This window comes from Paramisgurnus dabryanus, chromosome 22 (assembly GCF_030506205.2).
Source record: "Paramisgurnus dabryanus chromosome 22, PD_genome_1.1, whole genome shotgun sequence".
NCBI classification, from domain to species: domain Eukaryota; kingdom Metazoa; phylum Chordata; class Actinopteri; order Cypriniformes; family Cobitidae; genus Paramisgurnus; species Paramisgurnus dabryanus.
This window is the reverse complement of record NC_133358.1, coordinates 18,567,233-18,587,843: the sequence shown is the minus strand read 5'-3', so window position 1 is coordinate 18,587,843 and position 20,611 is coordinate 18,567,233. Positions and strand designations below refer to the sequence as shown.

Sequence of the window (20,611 nt, the reverse complement as noted above, 5' to 3'; positions counted from 1 at the left end):
TTGCCGCATCAACGTCAGGCATGTATGCTAAAATCATGTTGAATCAACATTGTTCACGTCATTTAAAATAAATGTACAATCTCCCTAATTGGTTTGCTTACCTTACGTTGAAATTCTGTTGATTTCTTTTGGGAGAATATATTTTCTACTTCTTTTTAAAATCCCAAATAAAGAAAAATCAGCATGTTAACATTTATTTAGACTAAATATCCTATTTAGAGTATTTTTTCTGCAGCTTTCACGCTGGTGCATTAATAAATATATGTATAATATTTAGAAATGATATCCAGAAATTAATTTGTAATAATGAAATGCAGACACATAATTAACTTAATCATGTGAACATAGGTGCGTGATCAAATGTTAACATTGGCCAAAGTACCGATAAGAATACCGTTAAAGCACCGGACCGTTAAGCAGTATCGGTAAGAGTAGTAATACCGTTAAAACCTTAACGATACCCATCCCTATCCCTGGGGCAGTACCCTTAAAAAGGTCCTAATATGTACCATACAAATATGTATACATTTGGTACCAGTGTGTACCTTTGAGGTACTAATATGAACTCTTTACGTGCAAAGATGTACTTTTTGAAAGTTAACTATTAATAAATGTTTATTTAACCAGCAAAACATTTTTAAGAATGTCCCCTTTTCACTTCAATGGCTGAATGCACTTAAGCTTAACATGGAATTGTAGTAGAGAGAGAGAAAGAAAGAGAGAGACATCTTTAAAGAATAAGCTATAGTGCTTTGTAAATGTCAAATAAAAGCATGTGTGAAGTAGACTTGCCTTGTGCTTGGTCCCAGTAGTCCACTGTTTAATAGAGGCTCAGGAGAGTTTGTGATCATTCAGTCAGCACAGGGGTGGTCTAATGTTGACACACTCAACACTGTTGCATCAACACGATTGCAATTATGAAAGAGGGCCAAATAATCAGAGTCTAGTGCGTGTTTTGCTTTACCCCATACTGAGCGTTTGGCATGACTGCAGTGCCGTGCACGCTCAAACGCAGACTGTGCAAATACTGCAAGTAAATATTCTTCACAGTTAAAGTTGATATGTGTTGTGACTAAACATCACTCTAAACATGTAAACATACACAGTGTGGAGTCTCAGACATACAGTGGGGCCAAAATTTTGAGATTGGCATTAGATTTGCATTACCTTACACTCTCAAGCTGTCACTGGTGTAGTACCCTTTAAAAATTGGTCCTAATTTGCAACATTTAGGAACAGATACTGTGTGCACATTTGGTAACAATATGTACCTAAAGGTGCTAATATGCAATCTCTAGGTAGGGGAGTGCTTTGCCGTCCCAGTGACAGCTTTTGTACATTTTTATGTGAGAGTGAATAGACCATATTGTAAGAAAATTATTTTTTTATTGATAAGCAACCAGATCTAAGTGATGCCCAATATTTTATAGCTGTAGCCTCTTCTTGACTTTAATCGCTTCATGGACACTTCACATCTGACTTTTCTGTGACTTTTGAATGCAGTACACATTTGGACCCCTCATCTGGCACCTGTTAACACACTTCAGACCCATCACACTCTTGGGGTCTGAGTAAAGTAAACAGCATCTGTGCTGCTGATAAATGAGATTTCACTCACATGTTTACTTTTATCACCTCACCTGAGCCACATTGTGCTCATCAGAGACCACTTGCTTCATTTCATCTTTCTTTAGTGTGAAAAGCCCCGAATCGTAATGAAGATCTTGTGTAAAAACAAATATTTCTTGACTAAAAGAGATACATTTCCAAATATTTAGTTTCCACTAACGGACTGACCATATAGTGGCTAAGCCACTCAGAGGGATAGTTTACCCAAAAATGAAACATGGCATCCCTTAATGTTGAGTGCTGTTGAAAGTAGTTTTTGTAATTGGCAAGAGGTTTGCTGAATATAAAGAGTCAACTATGTTGGCTTCCTTGAATGAAACATACTTTATTCTTCGGTGTAAGGCATCAGTGTAAACCAGATTGCTTTGCTTCTTGAAGTATTCAAGATAACAGGATCTTTACAGCCGAACAGGTCTGCTCGCGTTGTCCTTGGCTGTATTATAGCGAAATTCGGCTGAAGAACAGAGCAAATTTTATTGAATCAGTTCAAAAAAAGCACATCTGGACACCGTTCCTCAAAAATACTAACCAGAAGTGACATGCGTGAAATTGAGATGCTTTGAGATGATCAGTGGAACGTTTCATTTCAAACGAAACATTTAAGTCCTTTGATCTGGGTCAGCATTACAACATGAACCAAGCGTTGTTCATCTGAATCTTGTTTAAGCAGGAGCCATATTCAATCAGCCTCCATCAGCCATGTTTCTCGGCTTTATACCAAAAACATCACCCATTGAAAATTGTACAAATTCGATGTATGATGAGCGAATACATAGCGGAACATTGGGTGTTAAAGGACAGACCGAAGAGCAAGCTTTCATTCAGCGAGCTTGAATATAATCTTGATGCAGACATATTCCTGTGCTGCTGTGATAAGCCTGGACCTCCCTCATGGCCTTGTGGTCCTTTCCTGTTCTCTTCCCACCAGTACAGTAGGGCAGGGGTTTCCAAACTTTTTTTCCTGCGCACCCCCTTCTATGTCCCAACCGGGTTGGCGCACCCCTAATCCCCATTTTTAAAAAAAATCCAAAAAAGCTTTATTTTCTCACCATAAATACTCATGTTTAATCATGCGCAAATAACCAAGGGCCGGTTGCACTAGCCGGACGTTAAGAAGTTGGGTGTAATAGTCCTACGTCGGGCTAAGCTACGTCCAACATTGTGAAAAATATTTACGCCTATTGCACCATCTGAAACTACGCTCAGCGTAGATGATGCGCGCCCCCGTGTATGCGTTTAACCACTGTGATATTTAGACGCCATTCGAGTTTACTATGGTAAAAAACATACACTTACTGCCGTCAGCTAATAGATGACATATGAGAGGTTTCCTCATGTTTACCAGTGCGTCACGTGCAGACCCATCAAACACATTAACGAAAGCCTTTACTGTTCGCACAAAAGGTGTATAATAGTTTGCAGATTCATTATAACAGCTCAAGTTTCAAACAAAATTAAATGAAAGCTTTTAATAAGTTCTCTACAGTAAGTATTTATGTATTTTATTATATAATTCATTGGCGGTCTCTTTACCATGCATGAAAACACATTGCTCGCGTATCCTGTGCCCATGTCTCGTCACATTTCATTATTTCTATTTTTGCCATAAAAAAGTCTCTCTCTCTTGGTCCCTCTCCTCCTTCGTGACTAACAACTTTATCATAAGACGTCCCACATGACAGTTTCCCTGATTTCAGTCAGTTAAGCATATTTATAATATATATGGAATGAATGAAACGAGTTGGCACGCATATAGCGGCTGCAGTGTATAACAGAAGAGCAGTGCGTAGAAAAAGACAGCAGCTGTCTTCTACGTTTCTATCAAAAAACTAATAAATTATAGTTTTTTATTTAAAATAAAAGCGATTACAAAGGAAATGTTTACTGTTCATTTTTTTATTTATTTATTGTATGGAAAAATCCCACTTAAAGAAACAGACCGCCATTACATTTTTCCTCTCGCGCACCCCCTGGTGGCAGCTCGCGTACCCCTGGGGGTGCGCGTACCACACTTTGGGAATCCCTGCAGTAGGGGATGGTTGCCATAAAAACATGTTGTTGCTGGGAGATCTGTTTACAGTACAAACAGACGTGTTTATACTTAAAGGGTTTCTCCACTTTCATATAAAAAATCTGATAATTTACTCACCCCCATGTATACCAAAATGTTTATGTATTTCTTTGTTCAGTCGAAAAAAAATCTTTTTTTTTTAGAAAAACATTCCAGGATTTTTGGACATGATTACGTAATACGTTGTCAAGCTGGCTTTAAGTTGTGGTTAAGTACTTTTTTATTTTATTGGCGAAAATGATGATCGTTTTGCTAGGGCAATATTACTAAAAAACTTTATTTAGGTATTAAAGAACTCCATTGAAAACAGTACCTGTAGCTTACCTGGTAGAGCAAAGTGTTAGCATCACAAAGGTTGTGGGTTTGATTCCCATTGAACACACGTACTAAATGTTAACCTTTAATGCAAAGCAAGTCACTTTGGAGAAAAGTGTCAGTCAAATGCAGAGCTGCAGACTTTGTCGGAGTCCATTGCTATCTATCAAACAAGATAAACCTACATATTCATACATTTTGGGCTTTATCTTGCACCCAGCGCAATTGACTTTGTCCGTGACGCATGTATCATTCGTATTTTGCCCCGGCGCACAGCGGGTTTTTCCCGTCACAGAAGCACGTCGGCAAACTAGGGAATGAACTTGCGCTCCCTGGGTGGTTCAGCGCAAAAAAAGAGGCGTGTTCCAGCGCAAACCATCCCTGATGCTATTTTGCAGTTTCAAAAAACAATTGCGCCACTGACCAGAAAAAAAAAGTTTAAAGTCAGTGGCGCGTTGCGCGTTGTTCATTATGCTATTTTAAGGGCGCATGCTTGACCATAATGTATAGGATGCACAACGCGCATACACTTTGCTTATCTAATCTACACAGATGCAACAGATATTTTTGCAAATCATAAATTGTTACACTTAAAAATATTAATACACGAGATAAGGGGAATCATAGTGGTGAGCATTGTGGTGATAGTTTTTATTTATTCTCATGCAAATAACGATTAAAATATTTTCATAACTTTGTTGTGTGGCTGTATTACGTTTATTTTATGTAAATAATAATTAAAATGTTTTCATAAGAAACCTTAATGTATATGAACTTGATTTGTAAGATTACTTTGGGGTTGGACCTTGCTTGCGTTTCTTGGGTCCGATTTCAAAGCCCCCAAACCCTTTCAGCGGTGAGGGTGGACGCAGCGATGTCCTCTGCTGGCGTCAAGTCCTGAGGCAGATCCACCTCCCGTTACACGGCGTGCCCGATTTATGCTGGCAAGCGTGGGATTCCCCCGTACAAGGACGTCGGTCTCCTCGGCTGTGAACCGCCCCTGGCGTGCGCCTGGTAAATCCGTCATAATAATAGCAACCCGCCATGGAACTTGCGCCCTTGCGTTTAAAGGGAATGTTGGATAGCGTTCTGATTGGTTTATTTGACGTTACGCCCAAACCACACCTATGAATAATGAACCTACTTCAGACCAACCCCTTATTGATTTGCGCCCGGCGCAAGAGTTATTTCTCACGCCGGGAAAATAGCAACAGCGCCCAAGATCCGCCCACAAACTCACTTGCGCGTTGCGCTTCGCACTTGCGTTTCAGATCGTTAAAATAGGGCCCTTTATGTTGACATCTAAAGTTGTAATTAGAATAAAACAGTACAGTAATCTTTCTCTTTCTCTCTCATCCCCCCTTCTTTCTCTTTCTGTGTCCTCGTATGACACCATCCTTTAATATCTTTCCCTCCCGTTGTGACAGTGTTCCTCTCCATCACATTCAATTCTTCTCCCTCCTGAGCTCTTTTATTCTTTCTCATCTGCTCTCTTCCTCCTCACACACTTGTTTTATGCATGACATTACTGCCGAGTGAGGCAACATTATTTAGGCCCCTGATTTAAAGCGCAGGAGCCTCAGTAAAAGTCTAGAAATAAATCTGATCTGTCTGCCACATGAGTCATTACTCACAGGCGTCAGTCTACATGTTTGCGAGTTTGCAAAGTGTGTCTATCACGCTCTGTTTGCATTTTAGCCAGCGTCTCAACAAAAGCACCATATCATTTCAGTCAGACGCTCTTCCATTTATTTATTTCAACAGTACTGCGTTTTCAAAGAAAGTGCCTCTTCAACAGTACACACCAGAAGCAATGTTGTTTTTATTGCACAAGGAGATATTTTATTTCAGTGCTGTCCACATGTTTTGTTTTCTTACATGCATCCACCTACACATTAATGAACTACAGTATGAGTAATAATGTAACCTATGCAATAACAAGTACAGTTTTGTGTATGCTTTACTATATAATGAGAAAATGCATTCCAGTTACAGCAGTTTACACTGCAGTAAAGGCCTGGTTGAGTTTATGTACAGTTTAAAGTACTAAACATTTGGTAATTCTTACATACACAGTAAAATTTCATACAATTTTCAAAAAAAAATTGTCATTTGGACACATTTATAGTATTAATGTGGTAATTTGGATTCCAATCTTACACTATTGTTTCTTGTTAATTGTCCATACAATGCATGAAATTGAGGAAAACAATATTTTTTTATTAGTGGTAGCCAAGGATGTCCAAAAACAGAGAAGCGAGTTCTTCTCATCTGAACGTTTTGATTTTGTGTAGTCTCTTTTTATCCCACCCAAATACCCCCTGAGCCTGAAACGTGCACCACTCATCATGTTCAGACACATGACACCTATTTTGGTCTCTTCCACTCGACTAAGTGGGGATTTGATGCACCTCTATTACAAGGTGGGTGGGGGTCAAACTGTGAAAGCTATTGGAAGAGAGAGATATTGGCAAGCTGGCAATGAAATGACCTGAGCGAGACACACACAGAACATTTAAAAACAACAGTAATGGTAGGAACCAGCTGAAGTATTGAATGGTGCTTTTCCACTAAGATTTTTGAAAACAGTCGACTTTTCAGCTGATGAATCTTGTTTGGTGCCGTTTTCCTAAGTGCTGTCCTGTTTTTATCCTTCTGAAGAGTGGTCACTGTTGTGAGACAGCCATTGCATTGTCTTTTGTGTCAGATAAAGCTTTGATTTTATGAATTTTATGCTTAAACGTGCAAACCTTAGTTGCCCATGCATAACCTCAGTATTACGTGTAGTGTAATACAGTGTAAGGTTAAATTCATATTTATTGAATATAGTAGGGTAATAAAATAAAAAAAACATGAATTATAAATGAAATAGATTAATGCAGAGACAGGCCACTTTTATAGTACAGTATAAAACAAATTGCAGATCACAACTAACCGAATTAGAGGGAAACCGGCCGTTTTAAAGGTGCAGTGTGTAGATTTTAGCGGCATCTAGTGGTGAGGTTGCATAGTGCACCCCCTCCTCTTGAAACACTAAGAAAAGCTATCGTAGCCGCACAGGACAAACATGTCATCGTCTGAGACAACGTAGTGACAAACGCTCTATAGAAAAGTTTGTCCGTTTACGGCTACTGTAGAGAGACTTCCATGTAAGAGGACCCGCAGTGTGTGTAGATAAATAACTGCTAATTTTAAGGTAATAAAAACAATACAGTTCATTTTGTAAGGTCTTTATACACCACTGAAAACACAGTTATCTATTTAATATTGCATTGCTGTCTAAAGATCCTCCTAAAATTTACATACTGCACCTTTAAAACCACTTTTGCATACAGTTTGTTAGACAGTGGCGGCCGGTGACTTCATTTTTCGAGGGCGCACGATGCGAAGTTCGTCACAACATGTATGTGACCCACCATGTGTGTGGTTCATCATTTCAAAATATGTGTTAGGCGTGTCGAGTGAACCTATGTGCATCACATGTCTTGTCAAAACATGCCTGCAGCATATGCGTCTAAAGGGTTAATGATTTAAAAAGACGCTCGCGTTTGCCAGATACTCGCATAATCTAATGTGTAATCATAGTTTACTGTTAAAGGAGTGTCTTGCGTGTATTTTGTGAACGTGAGCGTCTCTTTTATCATAAACAGTTTTGACGTGAGTGCAGCAGGCACTTATTTTGACAAAACACATGATGCACATGGTTCACATGACCCACACATATTTTGAAAACAAAAGCAACACACGTGACACTCCGAACACTTATTTTGAATTTGCGTCCCTCGGAAGAGCAATCACCAGCTTTCACTGAGTATAGATATTATATAGTCTTACTTTACCTTTCCACGATTTGAACCAGTCAGACCACCAGAGGAACTCAGACTTCTGTAACAGAATTATTTAATCTTCTGTCTGGTCTCTTTTATTATAGGAAGCTACTGGAACGCAGCGTCCTTCAACACCCCATCCTCATATCTGCACTTCTCCACTTTTCAAGGAGAAACAAGTGCTGACATCTCCTTTTACTTCAAGACCTCTGCTCCCTACGGCGTCTTCCTGGAGAACTTAGGGAACACGGATTTCATTCGTCTGGAGTTGAAATGTAAGCGCCCATCATCTATTTTTATTGTATTCTTCTCACTGTATATCCGTCTTCCTTTCATTTCCTTGACCCCCCACGTCTTTTTTCTCTGGCTGTTCTTATGAATCCCAGGTTTCTGCACTTACTGCAGGCGAATGATAAGTTGTAAAAGAGGAAATGCTGATATGGCACTTTAGTGCTACCAGAATCACTTCTGAAATGCACTCATTGCCCATGTCCTCTGTCCTTATCTCCTTTGCTGGTGGACTCGTCCGTCTGACTATTGTGATTAGGTCTCTATTTGTAGCCTTGATTACAATACATTCACCTCAGATTTGCTTCAGATGTCTTCTGTTGAATATAAATCAAGGCTTGAAGAAAAGAAAGACATGGAGGCTTAAAACAGGCTCTGTAAATTTCTAAAATCAGCCTTTTTTCTCAAACATGGCTAGATTATAGATCTGGCAGCATTTAAATGGGTGTATAAGTTATTTGTACAGACCTAGAATGAATAAAATTGCGCGAGAAAAGGGGGAGATTTCTTTTATGCAGATTGCATTTGCGCCCCATGAGCCGTGCTGCGTGTTTCTTTCACACTGTTTACTGCACAATAGGCAATCCCGAACTCAATAATACACCAGCGCAGATAAATCCTGTGTTTCATGCAGCGTTTCACGTTTTCTGAAGTGGCTCATTGTTGCAGAATGATTTTTTCGCTTTGTAATGTTTTACCCAAATGTCCGTGTAAATCTTTGAATGCTGTTGTTATGCGCATTGTCTCTCATTTCTAAATCAACCGAATTCCTCCAGTTCCACCTGAACCGAAATAAAGGATAAGCAAAGCACATATTCAGCATTCGTAATATAGCTAATGGCACAGATTTGGGACTTCAAGGTTTCCCCAACAGGTCTTATCCTTATGTTTAAGCTTCCTTAATTTAAAAACACCTTTTATTGACATATCTTAAAGGGGGCATATCATGAAAATTTGACTTTTTTCATGTTTAAGTGCTATAATTGGGTCCCCATTGCTTTTATCAACCTAGAAAATATGAAAAGGATCAACCCAGTAACTTATTTTTGGTAAACCATTCTCTGCAAGCATGTGAAAAAATAGGTCATTGAAATTCGGCTCCCCTTTTGATGTCAGAAGGGGATAATACCGCCCCTTAATCTTCACTATCCAACCACAGCACTGCCTTTTAGTGCAGAGATCAGCTCATTTGCATTTTGCACCCCAAACAGCATATTTTTGCTCACACCTACAAAGTCATTTGAAATCACCTAAACAAACACGCCCCCTACCCCAATAGAGTCTGGACCTTCTTTTGATAGACAAATTACGCAATTTGCATAGGGCCCCGCACCACTAGGGGGCCCCCTTGATCTCAGAATTATTTAAAACCATTATACCAAATAAAAATTATTATTATGTTTAATGAAAACAAGACACTATAATTTAAATAACTTGCAAACTTCCGAATTTATGCGGGTTTTTAAAAATACTTAATGATTTCTTAAATCACTGATATGTACTCAGACAACATGCAGGCAGTTTCTCAATCCGAAGGCTGCAGCCTTCAGAGGTCACATTTGTAGGCTGCATATGCGTCATAAAAACGTATTTCAGAATATTAACAATTATAATGTTGACTATTATTCTTAGTTAATGGTTAATTGTAATATTATGCGTATGACTTGCAATTGAAATGCTTATTTAACTTAAATAAATCAGGCTTGATGACGTATGCAGCGCGCATATGCGACATCCGGAGGTTGCAGCCTTCAAATTTAGAAACGGCCGCGTGCATGACGCAGAAGAGTGATGTGGTACCGATGCGCATATTATATGCCCACCATTGCTTTAAAACAAAGCTATCCGTCTGGGGCAGAATAAAGGGGAAAAAACGTGAAGCAAGGGAACAAGATAAAGGATTTGCGCGAGCAGATTACATACAAAGTCAATGCTAAGACGCATCCACACGTGAATGACGTGAATTGGGCGACGCAATTGCCGCGAAAACACTCGCTTTTCCCTTTGAACTTCAAGAACGCGCTCTCGCGCAGGATAATTTGACATGAGAGAGAGAGAGAAAGAGAGGGGTAAGAATGGTGCCCACGTCGAGAAAACTTTATAGAAGACTTGAAATTTGTAAAGGATTAAAGTATGTATGTCACTCGTTTAATTACAGTATGTTAACTGGATAACACTGGATATAACTCATTGTATAGTTTAATAAAATAATGTATTTTGATTACACAAATCAAACCTAACTATATGATTGTTTTAGCTGCTGACCAGCATAGGGAATCTCTATGGCTAATTTATAAGACATGTTGATGATACAGTACTGTGTGTTGTACCTTTTCTTGTTAATTGAGTCTTTTTGGGCATATTATGCCTAGAATTATTCAAGGAGGTTGATTCTTTTCAAGTTTGATCAATTGTGCATAATGACATGTGGAACAAATGGATATAGGGTGTCAAACTCATAGATTTGCATCATTTAAAATTCAGATGCTCTTTTTAAAATATTTGGGTTCAACCTCTGGGACAGCTTTAAAGCTGAAACTTATCAAATCCTATCAGAGGTCCAGAATGTCATTGAAACACACCAGTGGCTTTGCTGTCATCAGTATTAAACATGTTAAACATATGTCAATATATTTTTCAGTCTTTGACATGTCCTTACTCAGTTGTTATTAAAGATATCAAGGTTATATTTTCACAGAATGAAGAAAACTGTGAATCACCAAAAATGACTCTAGCCGGGTTTTCACAGGCAGGGTCTCAAATCTATTATTATTTACTCAGTTTTAAAGCCTAAATATATACAATGTAATATCATACTGTTATGGTTCTCTTATTATAATTTCCGACACTCAATCGATTTTATCCCAGATTCCCTTTCCTTACTTTTTCACTGTATGTAAGGTTTCATTTTTAAGTGAACTCTTGGTTTAAATTATATAGCCATATTTCAAAAATCCTCCTCTATAAAACATATTATCTAAAAGCAGAAAATCATACCCTCTCTGCTCTTCACATGCACCGGCACTCCCCCTCACACGCAACCCTGAGCCAGAAATGTGTCCTTTAGCCGGCTGTATCTCTTCAGGCAGTGGTGTATCTCTCAAGGGCTCTGAAGAAGCACATGGAGGGAAAGAAATCAGCTTACTGGCTCCATTTATCGAGACCGCACCTCCTGCAGTCACCCTGTCCTTAACTCAGGGGCACGAGACGAGAGCACAAACATTCGGGTTAGCGTAAGGAAGTCACATCCACTACGCTTGGATTTACAAATATGCTCCCGAATCAGTGCAAACTCATTATTTTTACACCCTGCTGCTTTACCCTTGCTTTGCTCTGAGAGGAGAAGTGAATTTCGTTCTCCTCCCTCTCCTTTTTTTAAACAAAAATAGAAAAAGCTTAAGGTGAGAACAGCGACTCGCTTAGTGATTTCTCAGAGGCGGGTGACAGCAAGGCATCAATCACTCGATGCAGGAACGCTGGAAAGGACGGCCAACTGGGCATTATGCATACAGCACATGTAAAGTCTACAGGCCCATCTGTGGAGAAGTCGTCACTCTCGGCTTTGAGTGTTTGTGCCGCTAGCAGGGCATGGATGCATACAAAGTGGTCCTGAATGAGCCTGGCATGATGAAAATATGGGGAACAGGAAGCTATTAGTGCTTATTGCTGCTCACTTTGCCCCAGCAGTACCGCCGTCTTCCAGAGAGCAGAAGGTTATTGGTATCCGTGAAGGAAGGGTTTTAACATGACAGATGTGCTCACTTTTCATATTCAGCTTTCTCACTGAGGGTTTCTGCTCAGCTACGGTTTCTGCTTTTGAGTGAGAGGCACACTGCACATAGGTGGGGAAAAAATCTTGGTAATGTCTCAATAATTTTTCAGAGAGAGAGAGAAAGAAAAAAGAAAGGCTTTGTAGACTATGGGCCCTATCTTGCACCCAGCGCAATTGACTTTGTCAGTGACGCATGTATCATTCGTATTTTGCGCCGGCGCACAGCAGGGTTTTTCCCTCCACAGATGCACGTCAGCAAACTAGGGAATGAACTTGCGCTCCCTGGGCGGTTCAGCGCAAAAAGGAGGCGTGTTGCGGCGCAAACCATCTCTTATGCTATTTTGCAGTTTCAAAAAACAATTGCGCTACTAACCAAAAAAAACTAGTCTAAAGTCAGTGGCGCGTTGCGCGTGGTTCATTATGCTATTTTAAGGGCGCATGCTTGACCATAATGTATAGCGTGCACAACGCGCATACACTTTGCTTATCTAATCTACACAGATGCAACAGTTATTTTTGCAAATCATAAATTGTTACACTTAAAAATATTAATACACGAGATAAGGGGAATCATAGTGGTGAGCATTGTGGTGATAGTTTTTATTTATTCTCATGCAAATAACGATTAAAATATTTTCATAACTTTGTTGTGTGGCTGTGGCTGTATTACGTTTATTTTATGTAAATAATAGTTCAAATGTTTTCATAAGAAACCTTAATGTATATGAACTTGATTTGTAAGAGTACTTTGGGGTTGGACCTTGCTTGCGTTTCTTGGGTCCGATTTCAAAGCCCCCAAACCCTTTCAGCGGTGAGGGTGGACGCAGCGATGTCCTCTGCTGGCGTCAAGTCCTGAGGCAGATCCACCTCCCGTTACACGGCGTGCCCGATTTATGCTGGCAAGCGTGGGATTCCCCCGTACAAGGACGTCGGTCTCCTCGGCTGTGAACCGCTCCTGGCGTGCGCCTGGTAAATCCGTCATAATAATAGCAACCCGCCATGGAACTTGCGCCCTTGCGTTTAAAGGGAATGTTGGCTAGCGTTCTGATTGGTTTATTTGACGTTACGCCCAAACCACACCTATGAATAATGAACCTACTTCAGACCAACCCCTTATTGATTTGCGCCCGGCGCAAGAGTTATTTCTCACGCCGGGAAAATAGCAACAGCGCCCAAGATCCGCCCACAAACTCACTTGCGCGTTGCGCTTCGCACTTGCGTTTCAGATCGTTAAAATAGAGCCCTATAAGTGTGTTCGTGTATATGCGGTCCTGTGCAGACTGATCGGCAAGGTTTGCCACTTGAACTCGAGGGAGGAGTTAAAGACGGAGCCGTCAAGTCGGACACCTGCTGCTTGCCGTAGTGAAGTGTGCGCCATGTTTTCTTTTTTTGTTGTGAATAAAGTGAATTAGATGAATTTGTTGAAAACAAACCTTTTAACTCTTTCTCCGCCATTGACGAGTTATTTCGTCAATTAAGATAAACATTTCCCTGTCAATGACACTTTCCTGAAGTTTTTATGGTAATCTTTAAAGGACAAGTTCGGTATTTTTAGACTTAAAGCCCTGTTTTCAGATTGTTTATGGTCAAATAGAATGGTTTTGACTGAAATTTCGACATTTTCGGCTGCCCTGAGAATTTTCGCTTGTTTGTGTTTCAGCTCAGACCTCTACAATGGCTTTATAGGTGCACTGGAACAATCCTTCCTAAAATGCATTAAACTTTCGTTTACAAAGACGAGAAACTCACCAAGTGGTCAGGGGTGTTCACTGATATGCTCACACAAAAATCGCGTCAAAAGATGCTTTCCAACAGCTGTTTTACCATTCGTTGTTAACTTGTGGACCTATTTCCCCAAACGCCTCACACCCGTACATTCTTCCGCTTAGAGCTTGAATAATAAACACTCCAGCCCAGGAGGTGGCGCTAATCCGCCTTTGCCAATTGCAAGAATAGAAACAAAGTTCCCGGCGCGGAGTAATACCGTACCTCACAGGACGTCTAATACAGTCAATGGAGTTGGTAAAAACTACGATAAAACCTGTTGGAATGCGTCTTTTGGAGCGATTTTTGTGTGAGCATACCAGTGAACACCCCTGACCACTCGGTGAGTTTCACGTCTTTGTAAACGAAAGTTGAATGCATTTTAGGAAGGATTGTTCCAGTGCACCTATAAAGCCATTGTAGAGGTCTGAGCTGGAACACAAACAAGCGAAAATTCTCAGGGCAGCCGAAAATGTCGAAATTTCAGTCAAAACCATTCTATTTGACCATAAACAATCTGAAAACAGGGCTTTAAGTCTAAAATACCGAACTTGTCCTTTAATTCTAAAACTAAATTTACAAATTTTCACTTTGTGTATGTTTTGATAATCGTTCTGAATCTAATCTCTAAAAAATTCCTTTACAAAAATGCAATTATTTCAGCTTTTTTCTCAAAATTAGGTAGGTCTGTGCATCAATGCATCGCGTTCCCTATTTAAAATATCTGTCTGAAATCGATTCTGAATCGAGAGTCTCAGATTCTGTGTTTCATGCACAGCTTGTGACACTGCCGTCGGTGTATGAATGAATGGGTGAATGTGAGGCAAATTGTAAAGCACTTTGGATGGCCATGGGTCTATGAAAGCACTATATAAAATGCAGTCCATTTACCATTACCATTTAAAATCATTATGAGTCGTTTATAATGTGCATTTATAAGCAACACTCGTCAAACACAATCATTCAAAATATTCTTTATTATCATGAAAATAACACTGTAAAAAATAAAAAGTTGACTTAACTTAAATTTTCAAGGCAACTTGCTGCACAGCTTTTTTGAGTTTACTCAACTCTTGGATGATGTAGTTCACCTAACTCAATTTACTGAGTAATGTCAACTTACACCAAAAAGTTTAACCAACTCAAACTGATTAGGTAATAAGCAAATTTCTATGTTTACTCAACTAGTGACTAAGTTGGGTAAAGAGTAATTTAGTATATCCAAATTTATCTAATCTACATGTTTTGGACTGTACACAGAAATGTCTCATAAACAAAGTCTTTGTCTGACTTAAACCAGAGACCTTTTTGCTGTGAGGCAACAATGATGCACACTAACTCATTGTGCTGCCCTCTACACTGAACACACACTTCTCAATCATGGTAACAATGAACAAACATAATTCTTTAAAAATTACTCTAAATACAACATATAACTAACATTAACAACTTAACATCATAAATAAATCCAGCAAACATTAAAACAGTCATCTTTTTTAGTAAATATTAACCAAAGAAGTGAACATGTCACAATGCATGCTGGGAACCATTCCGACCATTGTTTTTTTTTAAATTGCTTGTTCAGATTACTCAGTTTGGCAAGTTGGGTGAACGAATTGGACAAAAACTTTTACATCTAAGTCCAGTCAACAAAATAATATTTGTTAGCTGAATGATTATGCTCTTTTCATTCAGTGAACACAAAATAATCAATTGACGCCCTTCAACAAAGAAATCTTTGTTCAAGTTACTTAATGTTCTTTGTTGAATGAACATTTTAAAGTTGGATTTTTTACAGTGTACCTGAAACAATTTGAAGAACAGGGATATAAATATGCCTCTAGATATTTCCTGGAAAAGCGTTTGTAATGTTACTTCTTCTGTGGCACAGTTGGCGTTTCTGCACGAGAGCGCCCTCTGGCTTTTGGATTTGGCGGCATTTCACCGTAATTCATTCAAATTAATTCAGTGAGAAAACAAGCATTTGCAAGATACATTTTCCCAGCCCTAAAATTAGGTATTTTTGAAGAAACCTAACATTTAACTCTTTCACCGCCAGCGTTTTTTAAAAAAGTTGCCAGCCAGCGCCAGCGTTTTTCATGATTTGCACCAAAGTTTAATGCCTTCCAGAAAATGTTCTTGAAAATGCGGGCCGGATAATTTTTTTAAACCTTAGTGTGCTGATAATTGTGTTAAAATTAACTTAACAAACCAATTATTATGCAAAAATTATCCAGAAACGTTTTTACATGTCTATTTACAACCCTAGAATTTGTCATTTGAATGAAATGGTCTATTTTTGCCCTATTTGAAAGGGTCATAAATAATAATGTTGAGCTCTGCTCTGAGGCTCATGCCAGAAGCTCACATAAGTAAACAGACCTTATATTTTGAGCCCTTATCAGACAAAAATACATTTTGAGTAACAACTAACAACTAATCAGCTAAACGCTAGCATATGATATAGCATTTATTGGCATGTAGCGCTAACTCAGCAGTCACAACTTTGTTTTTAGCATTTTAACAAATTTGTAATTAATGTGTAATTTAAAGTTTTCAAAACATGCACATTGTGTAATGGCTTCCTTTGGTGCTCTATAAACCTAGACTACTAAGGAGACCTGTGTGAACTGATTATTTTGTAGACATCTTTTGAAAATTAAACAATTGCTTGAGTTTGAGGAAGATAAAATTAATTAACTTTTTAAATATTTTTAAAAAAAAAGGAAGTCAGAATTGCGTTAATATATATACTTTTTGTTAAAAAAAAAGAAAAAATATACATAATTATGAGAAGTGCCCTTTATTTCACTTGAGCCCCTGCCCCTCAAAATGTCTGTGCACGTCCCTGCTGACCTATACTGTCCACATATTTAACAGTTCTGTACTTAGGGTTGCCAACTTCAGCAAAGGAAAATGAGAAGCAGTCTTGGTTCCTTAAATGAAAATAAGGGAAAGGAAAAGTGACACTCTGAGTAATATTTTTAATTGTGTTTTTATTTCAGTTTCCGTAGTTAAGTTTGTAAAAAAATTTTATTAAAGTGAATATTAGATGTAAACACATTTGTTTTGTTTAACTATAATGTATTATTTAATTCTAAAAACTAAATATAACGTCAGATTAAAATCTTATTTTCGTTTTTAAGTTGTTTCTATAAACATGTAAAAACATTAGCATTGTGTTGTTTAAAAACTAAAATAGTTTTCTTTGGAGGATTCAAGATCTGAAAACACTGCGTCTTTGATTAGCAATATTTTAAAATGTATGCGATATTTAACTGGTAGTCAGTGTAAAGATGCCAGAATTGGGCTTATGTGATCATACTTCTAAGATTGAGCAAGCACTTGCTGCTGCGTTTTAAACCAGCTGAAGCTTGTTTACCTGTTATGCGTGACACCCCCCGAGTAGCGAGTTACAATAGTCTATTCTTGATGCCATAAAAGCGTATATAAGCTTCTCTGCATCTGCAGCATATGGCGTATTTTTTAGATATTTCTAAAATGGAAAAATTCTGTGCCGCAGACTTTGGAGATATGACTATTGGAAAAATTGATTGCTGTCGAACATCACACCTAGGTTCTTGACTGTACAAGATGGCACAACAGTGCAACCATTTATGGACAAGTTGTAAATCAACATGTAGCCGGGACGAGCCACGTTCCTTATAGGTCTAATATGGAATGTTGCTTTGATGTCTTAAATACGTTACGGTTTCATAGTGAAACAGAGAGATTGACACAGTAAAGACAAAAGTTCAAAGATCACGTTTGTTGTTTGTATGAGTGTCTGATTTAAGTCTCGATGTCTAAGCTTGTGGACCACACCAGTAGGTCATCATCTGACCGCTGGACCTGGCGTAAACACTCAAGAGCTTTTCTTTAAAGCTGGATATTCACCTTCTGCATGAATCTTTCCTGAAAAGAAGAGTAATCAGCCCTGGCTGCAGGCCTGGGTGTGAGATTAAGGATTGTATTCAGGCCACTCATGTATGTGTGTGTGTGTGTGTGTGTGTGGGCAGAGGTGCAGATTGTGAAATTGAAGCTCTCTGGCTTTTTTCTAGCCTTCCATTATGTTTCATCGATTTATGCCTTGACTCCTAATCCTACTTCCTTATTTTGGTCAGCCTGGTTTTCTTCAGTAACGACTCAAAACCGAGGCATGAAATGAGTGGAGGGCATCAGAAGAGGTATGAGAGGGGCTGTCATTTCGGTTATGTAGACCGGCTGCCCTCTCTATTCTGGCTTGAATTAAAAGTCAGCATTTTTATGTTTTATACAGTATTTTTTTCAGGAATTCCCTTCACTGTAAATGTCTTGAGTGGGCATCTGTAAAGTTTTTGACCTTCACAGTAATTGAAAAGTTTGAAAATTACAAATAAAAGTTAAAATGACCATGCCACTATCTCACAGCGTGTGTCAAACCTTTTCTTATCCCATGAATTCTCTCTCCTAAGAGAAAAAAACAGATCTTTATCTACCTGGAACGCCCTCTTAAAGCATAATAAAAATGTCACATATGTAGTGCTGACTGCAAATGAGGTCTGAACACATGCCACACTTAAGATTCGCTATTGGTCTTCACCAATGATCCCATGAAGAACCATGCATGCTAATCTCTAACATCTCTCTTTCCATTCTCATTTCCGGTGCCCCCTTAGCGATGAGTGAGCAATTAATTTATGCTAGGGCTTGGAGGAGTTTGTACCTTTTCCCAGCCGGATATAGGATGAGACAATACCGTTTAAATAGTATGGTCTGATATGACCCTCATTTTTTTGCAATTGAAGCTCTGCATTTGCATTGTGTTGACTCAAATCATTCAGCCCTTTTTTGTGGATAGTAAAATTAGATTTTTCCATACAGTAAAAGTGAATGATGACCATGAGGTGTCAAACTCAGACAAAAATTCTTGCTAAAAGTACCATAACAGTATTTTTTATTTTATTTTTGTGTTCACTGTTCCTTTAATATCTCTCTCTTTATCTCTAAAGCTTATTTATAAGCCTTCACCAATTCATGCTTTATACTTTCTGTCATGCAGATGAATTTTCAGGCTTCAGTCAGATTTACTCATACTGTATGTCTCTTTGTGTCTAAAGTTTTTCCAAAGCAGACTGATGTTTAATTGCAGAAGTTTCTTTTATGTTCAATTTCAAATTAATGATATTTCTTGTCTTTGAAGGGAATATACTTTTCTAACAAAACATTGCAACAATTTCAATCAGACTAACAACAAACGTGTTATTTTTATAACAAATTACCAAGCCAATTAATATGCCTTTCTAAGATTCTTATGCACTAGTGCTTATTATAAATCATGGATGGATCCCTTGCATTTTTAAACACTTAAAATATCATTGCGCCTCCTGCTGCCATGTTACGGCAGCAAAGTCCTTGATTATTGCGCCAGTTTGAGAGTATAGTTCATAGCCATATCAGCCTAGAAAATCAAAACTTTTAATTTTCTGTCTATCTTAGTACACGATGTAACTACAGAAGAGTCAAGTTTTAAATAGGAAAAATATCCAAACTCTTTGGTTATTTTTTAGCGCGATGCTAATGGTACTGTATAATCAGATTCAATGGATTATGCTTAGCCATGTTAAAAGTGGCACCACCAGACCCGGAGATCAGCTGAATGGATTCCAAAATTGTAAAAATCTAATGTTTAACTTTATGGGAGCTGTAAAATAAGCATATTTTCAAAAAAAGTGGAGTGTCCCTTTAAATCACATTTTTTGGGCATGGACTTTAGACTCAGATCTTCCCAACAGTTTTGTTTTTTCAATGCAATGCTCTTTTCTTCAGTCTGTTTGTGCAGCTAGATGAATGTGGAGATGGCTCAGGTCCTCTGTGGACTTAGATGGAGAAAAAGCCTTAGTGTCTCTTTGATGCATGTTTAATGAACTGGAGGATCTAAGGGGGCCTGGATTGAGAAATGGCAACATGACTCTTCAGAGCACAGAGCACCTTAGCGTTTGCACGAAAGTCGAGAGCTTTCGAGTAATACATCGACAAATAGATGTAAAAACCATTAGCCTTTGATGGGGTTCAGACCCCTGAAATATCCTTTTGTTTCGTATTAAAAAGCAAGCAAGAAACAGAAATACAAAGCCATCTGCCTCATAGATCAGAATAGCACTCTTTCTATCTGACATCTTTCTCTCCCTCTCTGATCTGTTTCAATATTTATTACTCGCTCTTTTAGTCTCTGTGTAACATCAGCTTGAGATTGTTATCAAAACCAGTTATTGTCTTCAAATTACAGGTAAACTGATTATAAAATGGATAGTTTCTGTCCTTGGTGCTGATTTGTCAATAGATGTGATTTATACAATAACGTATGACCTCTGGACCAAGCTACTTTTCCATCACTGCACAGCACCTACAGCTTATTGTTATGTATCTAGCAACCTACTGAGACTGTTAACATGTCAGGACTATATTTTCTAATGGATGGATGGCGTTTAATAACCTAAGAATATACCTAAGAGGTATGTCTCCCTTTTGCTTTCATAACACAAATCACTGGAGCTTGCATTGACTCCTCCAGTATTTGTTCTCTTTATGCATTTACATTTATTCATTCGGCAGATGCTTTTATCCAAAGCGACTTACAGTTGAGAGATTGTTAAACATTTTGCCAACAAGCTAACAATTATTGTAGTCTACCAATGCATTTCAACTCTTTCCACGTCAGCATTTAAAAAAAAGTTGACAGCCAGCGGCAGCATTTTTCATGATTTTCACAAAAGTTTAATGCCTTTCAGAAAATGTTCTTCTTAAAATATATAAACATACAATATATCAACTAAAAGAAACTTTCAACCTTCATTCTTCCTTCATTAGTCCTCTTTTATCACCTCTCAAATATGGGTAGGTTTCTTTAAAAACACCAAATTTTGAGATAATTCCATTTTTGTGAATGACTTTTGATAGAGATCA

General features: G+C 38.4%; 1 protein-coding gene across 1 annotated transcript in view; it reads left to right on the top strand.

Moving 5' to 3' along the window:
• cntnap2a (contactin associated protein 2a) overlaps nucleotides 1–20,611 on the top strand; it is a 431,066-nt gene that overhangs the window by 354,987 nt on the left and 55,468 nt on the right. The window contains exon 16 of the mRNA XM_065258074.1: nucleotides 7,947–8,117. Within this exon, the coding sequence (XP_065114146.1) occupies nucleotides 7,947–8,117 (171 nt within the window). The remainder of the gene's footprint in view (nucleotides 1–7,946; nucleotides 8,118–20,611) is intronic.